Source organism: Sylvia atricapilla, chromosome 1 (assembly GCF_009819655.1).
Source record: "Sylvia atricapilla isolate bSylAtr1 chromosome 1, bSylAtr1.pri, whole genome shotgun sequence".
NCBI lineage: Eukaryota > Metazoa > Chordata > Aves > Passeriformes > Sylviidae > Sylvia > Sylvia atricapilla.
Genome location: NC_089140.1, coordinates 153115453 through 153127046, shown reverse-complemented (window position 1 = coordinate 153127046; position 11594 = coordinate 153115453). Strand labels below are relative to the sequence as shown.

At 47.0% G+C, this 11594-nt stretch overlaps 1 protein-coding gene across 1 annotated transcript; it reads right to left on the bottom strand.

Moving 5' to 3' along the window:
* Positions 1–584: 584 nt before the first annotated feature.
* On the bottom strand, positions 585–10178 carry FAM83H (family with sequence similarity 83 member H). The gene is given in 8 exon segments (XM_066337766.1): positions 585–857; positions 859–2490; positions 2492–2859; positions 2862–3460; positions 5564–5688; positions 6016–6180; positions 7551–8011; positions 10157–10178. Coding segments are annotated over 7 exon segments (3384 nt in total). The 5' UTR covers positions 7998–8011; positions 10157–10178; the 3' UTR covers positions 585–809.
* Positions 10179–11594: the final 1416 nt, after the last annotated feature.

Genomic DNA, 11594 nt, shown 5'->3' with positions numbered 1-11594 from the left:
CACTGTCAAGGAAGTCACTACTTGGCCAAGGCAGGACTTGACTTTAGATGCTTATTTAAATTCAGACTCACCTAAGTAGGGCTCCTAAAACCAAGCCCTTCTCCATCAATAGCATCTCAGCAGCTTCTTTCAGCTCAGCCCCTAAAGCAAATTAATTCCCTATATACAGAGGAACAAACCACAAGCCAATCAGACTCCACAGCCTCAGGAACTGGTAAATACAAAAGCTGGGCTGCTGGAGAAGATCAGAACCACAGGTTAGGCCAAGACATTGATTACAACCTTTTTTTAATTTTTTGTTTGTTTTTGTATGTAAACCTTCAAAAAGGTGCCTCCTGTGTCTGATTCATTGTAAGATACAGAAAAATAGTAACTTCACCTGAGAAAATTCACTGAGCTTTAAATACTTTTTCCAGTTAATACCTGTGTGTGTATTTATCTTTTCTGGCCCAAACTCAAGTATGGAATTTTCTATTTTTTTTCCCCTGATATTTGAATGCTTTTGTCTGCTGAAAATATTCCTTGAGTTTAACAGAGACTATCACTTAGTTTGTAGAGTAACAGAGACTTGTTTTTTAAGCATGTTGTCATTTTAATTGTTTTATTTGGAACATACTGTGATAAGGTTGTTTGATACCACCTGACTTTATTGAGCAAACTGTGCCGTGGGAGGCTCATGCTGGATACACTTCTGCTCACTAACCAAAAAGAGCATTGCCACTGGGGTTTGTAGCCATCATAGACAAGTTTTCTTCCACATTTCCCTGTGACAGTCAGTGATTAAATGCAATTAAATAGGATTTCTAGGATCATTTTTTGGTCTTGAAGGTCCCCAGGATTTTGGGCATGAATTTTCCCCATTTTTTTGTCTTTGGCATCTGTGTCATACTCCTCTTCACTGGGAGTCGTGTGTTCATCCTTCTTGCAGAACACCTCAAACCTGCTGTAGACTCGCTTCTCCTTCCGCATGTTCTCCATCTTTTTCAGGAGGGTGTCTCTGTCCTCTGACGGCTGCCGCTGGAAGTTCCGTTTCTGGCTCCCAAAGCTCTCAGACCTGTGGATGTTGCAGCTTTTCTCCTTTTCCCCTTTTCTTTCCAAGCTTGTGGTCGACCTGGAGAGGTCAGGGTTGCTGGTGGATGGCAGCTGCTTGGCCAGCTCGGCTCTGTTCTTCTGGCTGTTGGCAGAGATCTGCTCCAGGATCACCTTGGTGTCGTCACGCAGGTTGCTGCTGTACAGGATGTTGGCTGTGGAGGAAGGGAACCTCCCTTGTGTTGTCTGGCTGCTCTTGGGGGGGAGCGGTGCTGCAAATTTGTGGGTTTTTTCTTCCTCCATTGCTTCTTGGCAGTCCCCTATGGATGATCGTTTGAGCACCACTGCCTGCTTGTCACATTTCCCACTCTCAGAAGCAGGCTCCTCCTCCAGTTTCTTTTCACCTTTTGGGTTCAAAAGCTGCTTCAGCCGCAGTGAGCCTTTTCTTAAAAACTCCATGGGATTTTGCTCTTGTTTTGAACAGTCTTCCTCAGATTTGTTGAGAGAGCTGTCAGAGCCTGGACTTCTAGACAGGCTTTCTAGAACTGAGGATGTAGTGCCTGTCCTAACCTGTGGTTTCTTCATTTCTGTGTTGACTAATTTTGGAGAGTCTTCTCTGAAGGTCACTCTGTCCTTCTTCTCTGGAAGAGCCAATTTCTGAGTGTCTCCTACAAATATCAGGCTCTCCTTCTCTGGAAGAGGAGGTTTGTTCTCGATGGGGTAAAATCGGGATGACAGCTTGTCCACCTTTGTGCCAAGATGTGCCAGGGGATCTTTACTCAACCCATCCCCAAGCTGGGGGGTGGATGAGGCCATTCCAAATGCTCTGTCCAACTCTCCATGCATTTTGTAAGTACTGCAAGAGTCTTTGGAGTCCAGCACCCTGCTCTCCAGAATCTTATACTGCACAGATTTGGTACATTTCTTCTCTGTATTCTGTGATTCCTCCTGTAGGTAACCCGAAACAGCTTTGGTGTGGGTGACTGTGCCCCGTTCCATGTCCTTGCCCACAGCTTTGTACTTCTCCAGCAGCTCGGCCACTTTGGAGGAGGCAGCCGTCTTGATGGTTTCATTGTCCTTTGTTAACTCACTGGACATTTGCTCTTTTTGGATCATCTGCACCTTTTCTATCGTAGTGTTGGGCTGATCTAACTTTGCAGCACTGAAAATCAGAGAGGACCTGAGCCTGGAGCTCCTCTGGATCAAGGGATTTATCCTGGACCTGAAGGCATCTGGTTTCATTATTGAGGTTTCTTCTCCTGGTCTGTCAGGATCTGCAGATTCCTTGGCACTGTCAATTCCCAGTGGCTTGCTACTGAAGGGTGTGGGGGGTTTGAATGCTGGAACAAGGTCAGTGGGGTGCTTTGTGAGGGGCTCCCCAAGAGCATCGTTGTATGCCTCGGACTCCATCGGCATCGGGAGCCCTTCATCTGGTTCAGACTGGTACGCACTGAGGTACGAAAGAAATCCTCCAGTTCCGTAGCCCTGTTCTGTTTTCCTGCGTGTTCTTGTCGTCATCCTGGTCTTCATCCTTGTCCTGCAGGAACAGGCGCTGCTCCAGGCTCTGCTTCTGCGTGGGAGAAGTCTGGCAAATGAATTTCTGTCCTATATTCTGCCTCCGTAACATCATTCCCATGGGGCCATTGCCCGCAGGGTTCAGCTGGTCAGAGCCATGTCTCACCTCCCTGGAAGAATTTGAGGGCACGTAATCCAGCCGTAAGGGGAAACCCTCCTGTTGGAAACTGGGCTCCAGTTCAGGGTATCGGGGTCCCTCTCCATAGTCTTCCAGTTCATTGAATCCCGGCCTCCCCCCTCGAATCCTCTCAAGAATCCCTGAGGTCTGCCAGAAAGATGGGGATGTTCAAACTGGTACTGGTAGAACTGGTCCTTCTGGAAATGACTGGATTGGATTTTGAACTCATCCATGTTGTTCATGAACATCTGCCGTGCGTACTGCTTGGCAGAAGCAAAATTTTCAAACGTTCCTTCTGCAAAACTGTGTCTCTTAAAAGCATCCACCTCCAGCTGCTTGGAACGGAGAAAACCCCTGACTGGATCCATCTGGGAATTCTCCATTTCCACCTTTTTATACATCCGCAAGGCTGAGCCCTCCACGGTGTGCCGCAGCATGTCATCCCGTCGAAAATTGGAGAGGAAGTACCTGTCCGGATCCACCCTGTCCATGAAGGAGGGGAAGAGACTCTCATCCCTCTGGAACATCAGGGGGCCTTTTTTGGGAAAGAAAGGCATGTTACTGCCAAAGGGAGCCATGGCAAACGTGTTCTCTGCCTTTGCCAGGAGGTTGGCTGGAGGAACGAGAGGTTCCGACTGTGCAAACAAAATGCGGAATTCTTCATCAAAGCTGGCCACCAGCTCACCCTGGAAGATGTGTGCAATGCTCCTGTGAATCTTCTCAAAGGACCACATGAAGCTGCAGAGAGAACAGAAGTGATGGAGGGTGTGACCATCAAGTAACTCAGCTGTTTTCATTTAAATATTTGCTCACATGAAGCAAATTCTACATTTTCTGGTGGTGGCAGAAAATTCCCCTGCAGCTACTTGTTACACATGACTGTTCCCAAAATTAACAGCTTGATTGATTTGGGATCACATCTTTGCAGAGAATTTTACAAGGCAATAAATATTTCCGTTCCAAAAAGCCAGTCAGTCGTGTCACCCAGAGTGAGAGCTGATGATAATCCTTATGTGAAGTAGATGTTCCTGTCTTTAACACTGTCAGAAATGACCTGGACAACAGTCAGTGTGTACCCTCAGCACCTGGCTGGTGACACCAGTCAGGGGGCCCCAAAGGGTGGGGAGGTGTGCCAACAAGAACCTCTGGAAAGACAAACACAAGATCTTACTCCTGGGGTGGCACAACCCTTCCACTCGCACAATTTGAGGGGGACTGAAGAGAAGGAGCTGGGCTGGAAATGAGGGAGGAACACGTTCAGTGTTACAGTGTTCATCTTCCCAAGTCAAGCTCTGCTTTTTTTTTTTTCCCCATCTGCTGACTGATGGGAAGCAGGGAAGGGATCCCTGATTTTGTCTTGCCTGTGTGTGCAGGTTTGCTGTAACTGTTAAAACTGTATCACAACCCAGGAGTGTTCTCACCTTTACAGTTCTCTACCACATCTGCTGGGAATCATGAGGGACACCTTTGTGAGGCTTGGCTGCCTGCTGGGCTTAACCAAAACTCTTAGAATTACTGTCTTTTTTTTTCCATAGATTTTTTAATTCTTAATGTGAAGGAAGCTTGGTTTGGGATTGTTTGGGCTCAAGGACTTCTTGGTGTATCTACCTCCACTGCAAAATGGAGTACTTTTCCCAAAAAATGTATACTCAATGCCCTTCAGTGAGCAAAATTTTTGTCCCTGATATTCATGTGGAAGTGCCAGAATTCTGCTTTACCAATCCACCAGCCTCTCTCAGAATCCCAGACTGGCTTGGGTTGTAAGGGACCATCACACTTTGTTTCATCTTCTCTGCCATGTGCAAGGACACCTTCCACTAGCCCAGGTTGCTCCAAGCTTTGTTGAGCCTCATCTTGAACACTTCCACAACTTCCCACTTCAGAAATGATACAATATTTGAAAGCCCAAAGCACATGGGAATGTGGCAGAAGTAGTCCTGAGCAGTTAACTTGATGCTCTCATAAACAAAATATGATCCAATTGGAACAGCTAGTTGTTTGGTACAGCTAACAAATGTGAGTAATTCTTTTCAAACATCAGAAAAAAACAACAACAAGGTGTAATCTTATTATCAAGGAATGTGCACTTTAATCAGATTCTTACAATTTTTTTTTCATATACTGTGTTTTAAAATACCCTTAATTCTATTTGCTTATCTTCCACCACAAGAAGCAACTCGTGGCAGGCTTTGAGCAACCTGGCCTAGAAGGTGTCCCTGCCAACAAGCAGGGGGAGAAACCATATGAGTTTTAGATCTGTCCAACCCAAACCATTCTGTGATTCTATGATTACATTCTTAAAGCATGACAGGTATGTATCCCATCACCCTTTTAATAAGTGAAAAAGAAATTCCTATACTGCAACTCAGCAAAAACATTTATTTTTGCCAAAAATGAACCCCTTAGCCTGGTAAGATTGTTATTCCCAAAAGGATGGTAATGTGTTAATGGCTGATGTCAATCCTAACTAAAACCACCCATCACAAAACCATCCACCTCTGTTGCCCAGAGAAGCTGTGCCTGCCCATCCCTGGAAGTGTCCAAGGCCAGGTTTGGATGGGGCTTGGAGCAACCTGGGATAGTGTAAAGTGTCCCTGCCCATGTGGGGCTGTGGGAGTGGAGCAAGATGAGCTTTAAAGTCCCTTCCACACAAACCATGCTGTGATTTGATGATTCTATGACCAAAGTTCATTTGGTCCAGACTAAGACGCAAATCTTAAACTCCTCACGCTATGGCAAATTCTCCCTGGAATAGGTCAGATGGGAGCTGAGCTCCTCTGCAGCCAGCCCCTTGCATAAAGCACCTGAGTGTCTCTCCCCAAACTGGACAGGGCTCCTCACCTGTAGTTGCCACTCAGCACCACCATGCAGTCCACCAGCAGGAACTTCTCCTTCAGGTGCCCCTTGAAGGACATCCCCGTGCGGCAGTAGTAGGTTGGGCCAGACACTGTCCTCACCCTCAGGAACTGCAAACCAGAAAGGCACTGACTCAGATGGGACCCTCATTCCCTCCCCTGCCCCTCCTTCCCTGTTTCCTTTTAACCTCCATCCTGCCTCTGGATTATCTTCCAGCTGCAGTGGTTCTGCCTGCAGACACTCTGATGTACAAACACCTTTCTCAGCTCATCTTCAGCCTTCACCCTAAGTCATGGCAGCTCTCCTCACTTTCTTCACACTCATCTTTCACCAGGCTACGGCCCATTCTCCCCTTTCTCAGGTGTTTCCTGCCATACTCTGTGTCACAGGACACACCCCCTTAGGACATGAATCAGGTAGGGCAGGTCTTTGCTCACCTCCACGTAGTTCAGGTTGACTCTGCACTTGGCAGCTGTGTCGAGGAAAAGCTGAGAGTTCATTTCATCCAGCAGGATGTAGACAGGCACTCGGCGAGAAGCAGCATCCAGCACCTCAAACAGCAGATCCACATCCGTGAAAACGTCCATCACAATTGCCACCACCTGGGGAAGGGACGCAGGGACATGTCACCCACCTGTGCTGGCCCTGACCAACCATGTTTCCCAGCTTCTCACACCCAAAAGCTGCACTGTCCTCATCTCAGCTTCCTTTTGAAACAGGAAACAGCCCAATTAAAGGTTCCATTAAGCACTGTGGGCTCCGAACTGGAAAGAGAATTTCTGCCCAGGAAGGTGCATGTTCTGTGTAAGCAGGTGAGAGGAAACCTCCTTGGTGTTTCCTGACTCATCAATCCAATGATTTCATGAATGTTTTGGCCATGTAATCACACTGGGTGGTGTATGGAGCTGGTCCCCCCACTCCAACATCCACGTGCCATTTTTAGGTAACTTCCTGGCCAGCACTCAGGCAGCCACTGTTCAGTGGCATCCATGTGTTGATAATATGGGAAGCAGCTTCACAGGTCTACCCTCCTGTCCTTCCCAGCAACCTGAGTATAAATACTTGATGGAAAGGGCGTAAGGAAGAAGGAGCCAAACTCTTCTCAGTGGTGCTCAGGGAGAGGACAAGACACAAACTGAAACACAGGAAATTACAGATCAGTTACAGAAAAGCCTTTGGGACTGTAAGGAGACTATCAACATGGGAACAGGCTGTCCAGAAAGGTTTAGTCTCCACCCCTGGAGATGCTCAATGACACATCCTGAGTGACCCTCTCTAATCGACCTCCTCTGAGCAGGGAGGTGGACAGGATCAGCTCCAGAGGCCCCTTCCAATCTCTAATGTTTTGGGATTCTGTGAGAACTCTTGGTGTATTTTAGCATGGCCTAGGACACTGTGCCATGGCAGCAGAGCAGACAAGCTTTGGTGCAGTCAGTGGTGGATTTGAATCATCCTGCTCCTTTGTCAGGTTCTGGAAGCAAAGTTAAGGGAATTGCCAGAGAACCTGATGTTGCTCAGCCTGGAGAAAAGAAGGCTCCAGGAAAATCTTACAGCCCCTTCCAGTGCCTAAAGCGGCTCCAAGAGAGCTCAGCAGGGACTCTGGACAAGGGCCTGGAGTGACAAAACAAGGGGGAGTGGCTTTACACTGCCAGAGGACATATGAGAAGATGAGAGAGGTGGGAAGATGAGATATTGGGAGGAAATTTTCCCTGTGAGGAGGATAAGGCCAGGGTACAGTGTGCCCTGAGAAGCTGTGGCTGCCCCATCCTGGAAGTGTCCAAGGCCAGGTTGGATGGGCTTGGAGCAACCTGGGATAGTGGAAGGTGTTCCTGCCCATGGCAAGGTGGGGTGGAACTGGATGAGCTTTAAGGTCCCTCTGACCCAAAGCACTGCCTTACGATTCTCTATTCTGATGCTTCTCTGGTACATGTGTGATTTTACCTCTGCTCTAGCTGGCGTCTCCCTGTCTCACCTGCTGAGCTGCTCGGATCATCCTGCGAGCCTCCTCCTTAATGCTGGGGTTGTCTGGTGGGGGTGGCTGCACCAGTGTTGTCACCTCTGTTCCCCTGAACCCAAAGACCATCGGCCAGCCCAGGTCAAGCTCAGGAATAGCAAGGTCTGAGTTCATGGGCCAGTAAGTCCCAGAGGATCCGTCCATGTCATTGTCCCCCGCGGTGTCTGTGCTGCCCTCCTGGCTGGCGTACTGTGGCTTCTGGAGGTTCTGGATGATGTGATCCACCTCAGAGCCACAGAGGAAGTCGGGGGCCGCCTCCTCGGCCAGGAAGCGCTGGTAACTCTCCTTGCCCTCCTCTGTGAGCACATCCAGGGCCAGACGGTAATACTCCTTGTAGTGGGGGGGAAGGTAGTTGGGGTCGAGGGGGTTGTCCCCCTGTGAGGAGCTCTGGGATCGACGAGCCATCAGGGAAGGGAAAGCTGGAGGGAAAGAAAACACATCCATGAGACTGGTGTCACGACAGCAACACATCTTCCTCACAGAGCAAAGGCAGAGATTAAAAGACCATGGAGCAATGCCGGAGAAAGTTCAATCCAAAGGCACGGGAGCCTAAAATTAGGCAGAGGTGTGAGTCACTTAACCATTACCTTCACACAGTTAATTGTTTTGGGCCAAAATAAGGAACAAATCAACCAGGCAGCCCTGGGATAAGCAAGAGAAATGCATCCAACAGAATGACCAACTTTCTCTTTTAGGTAGATGATTGCTAAGCTTCAATTTATCATTTGTTTTAAAGTCAAGATCAAAGCCGTAGGTGGTTATTATCTACAGTCCATTAAAATGAATTTCCAAATGCTACAGAAGTTATTTACTAATGCGGTCCTAAACCAAAAGGGTCTGCCTGAACACAAGGGCACCCTCTGGACCCGTATGAATTGGGTGCTACAACCACCTCAGCATGTGAACAGAAGCAGGTGGTGCATGGCTGCAGCTGAGTTTGGGGGTGTCCTTCTGGTGTAACACAGTCAGAAGGCAGAAGAGTCTTTATCAGATGAATGAAGAAATTAAAAACAAGGATGTGATCATTTCTTCAGTCACTTCATGCTGAGAAAAAAACAGAGCTGAAGGGGCTCAAATGCAATATTTGATAATTGTCTATAGGGGACAACTATTTGAGACTAGAGACAAATCTGATTTTAACCCATTTTTGAAAGAAAAGCTGCTTGTGCCACACCAGTAATATCTGATGGATCCACAAATTGCTCAAAGCACTTTGGCTTTAGACTCTGAATTAATGTCAATGCTGGAATGTTTTTTTCTCGCACCCCACCACTGAGGTGCCAGCAGAGACCTCTCACGATCCCCAAAAGAGTGACTCCTGCTCAGTTACATTACTGAGAGTGAGTACAGAAAGTGAGGGTGGCTGCTGTTGTCGCCATCCAACACTTCTGCTTCCAAAATGGGAGGGATTGCCATGGACTGGGAGGAAGATAAAGACTTCAGACTCAGACTATCATGCACTAAGAGCTGTAAGGATAAACTAGTTTCAAGTTCTTATCCCACCACCTGCCAAGCACACAGCAGCACTGTGTTACTCCTACCTCAACCTCCCACTAGTTACTCCTGCTCCAAACTCCTGGTAAAGCTGCATGATACAATAGGAAAAATTATAGTGTTAATACAAGGATAGGAAAATCCAACAGGTCCCCATGTGATGTACTGCAACAGATAATCATCTTTATAGTCCACACATGAAGCTGCCATTACAGTCTGAATTGTCTGCATTTATCTTCCCACTCTAATTCTGTCTTTTTTTTTTTTTTTCTCTGTATAAGAGAAAAAAATCTACAGAGCACTCCAGTATGTATCTCTGGTGGAAGGTGCCCCTTCCCATTGCAGGGTTGAGGAACAAAATAGTCTTTAAGGTCTCTTCCCCCTCAGACCATCCTGGGGGTTCTCTGATTTTAGGATGCTCAAGTCACCTATGTTCCTGCTTTAAACTATTTCAGCAGGGTCATGTCATTTTAAAGACTTGCTCCATGTTCCACTAATCTTGGATAGAAGAACAACATATCCAGCTCATCCAGATATAACCCACAAAGGGGGCAGTGGTCCCACAGCAAACTGCTCACAGTGCTCAGAGATGGGAGCGTGAGAGACAAAGGACCAACTGCAATATTGAATAGAAGAAACATCAGAAGAACCCTTTGGTACTGCTGGACAATCAAGGACAGCAGAGGAAATGTCATGCTGGTAAAGTGGCAAAGTAATTTTATATTGATTAATGTAATTCTTTCACTACAGTTATAAATGAAGAAGGAGAAGACGGAGCTTTAAATAAGCATCAGGTAATACTGACTGTTACTTGGTAGGACCACAGAAAACAGCAACACTACACAGGTTCAGGAGGACTCACAGTTGGAGTGGGCTGGGGGTAAGGATATTTTATTTCTCCCATCCCAAAAATGGGTGGTTTATGCCTGAACTCTTGATTCCTCAGTCTAGGGAAGACATCTACAAACTGTGACCAGGGCATCTCTGCTGCAAGCACAAGGACTAAATGGGCAGAAAATGAACCTCACAGCTGGTAGGTTCAGAGGACATCAGGAAACACCTGTGCTCACCTCCCTCATTGTTCTGCAACTCCCTGACAGGAGGGTGCAGCCAAATCGAGGTCAGCCTCCGCTCCCAGTTCTTACAGTGAGGAGTCCTTGAGTTCCCCAAGTCTTTGTGGTGCTCAGTATATTTGTGAATTAAGCAGGGAAAATGGTACCAGCAAAGAAGTAAATTTGAAGTGAAAGCAAACTGATGCTCATGGGTTTTCCTGAGACATGGATGTGGAGCTGGAGGTGTCCTGGTACCACTGAACACAGCTCAGGGGGTGGGCTGCTGGCCTGGCAGGGATGATCAGGGGATGTCTGGAGGAGGCCTGGAAAACCCTGCACTTTCTGTGTGTGTGAGGGGTTATTTCCTCCAAAATAGACCCACGACTCAGAACTGTGAAACAGAACCCCAAAGTTGTCTTTGTGTCCCCATAAGTGTCTGCCCCAGGTCTGCACGTGTTCCATGGAGCCACCTGGTCTGCTGGAAGGTGTCCTTGCCCAGGGCACAGGGTGGAACAAGAGGAGCTTTAAGGTCCCTTCCAACCCAAACCATCTTGTGCTTCCACGATTCCATTAATTGTTGCCATCCTTTAATTCCCTGGGTTGCAACAAGAACAACACTGTGTTGATGAAGTCTCAGTTTGCATGAAAAATGCTGGTTTATACATATAAGTAAGTAAATAAATAAATAGGTATACATACACACACACACACACAAAATTCTGGATATTTCATTATTCTTCCAAAATCCTTCCCTGTCAGGTAAGCAGAAAGGAAGAAAATACCTGGAACCCCAAAGGTTATTTATGACCTTCTGTCACTTTGGTGAGTGTGAGCTGAGTTCAGGTAAAGGAATAAATAAAATTTCTCCTGTTACAGCCCATCTTGCTGAATTCAGATGGATTTTGCACTTAGTTCACAGATTTTTTTAAATTTTGTTTTGCTCTGTTCCAGCTCCTGGGATCACCTGTCTGCAGCTGGCAGAGCTCTGAGGCTCTGCATCAGATTTGGTGTCATGAAACTGCTGACTGCAAGGCTGGTTCTCCAGTTCTGGATCAAATCATGCACTGTTTGGAAAGCAATTCCTCTCCAAATCAGATGGAAGCGATCACATACCACTTCTGGCTGATACTTGTGTGCCAGAGGGAGGTTTCTAAGACAGAACTGACTTCTAAACTCCCATCTTTTCACTTCTCTCTTAACTAGTTTTGATCCATTCCAAGTGTGTCCATTATCCCAGTGCAAGGCTGGATTTGGTGGAGGAGCAGTTCACATGCCTCAGGAAACAGCAGATGAGTTACTTCTTGTGCTATGTTGCCTTGTTATTTGTTATTTTGTAGGGCATTCCATGTTTTAAGTCTTGGTTCCTTTTAACAGGACTTCAGGGAACACAGCGTCAGGTTTCCTCTCAGGAGGACAAGAGACTGGACACATCAGTTATTAGCACTCTTCCCTGATG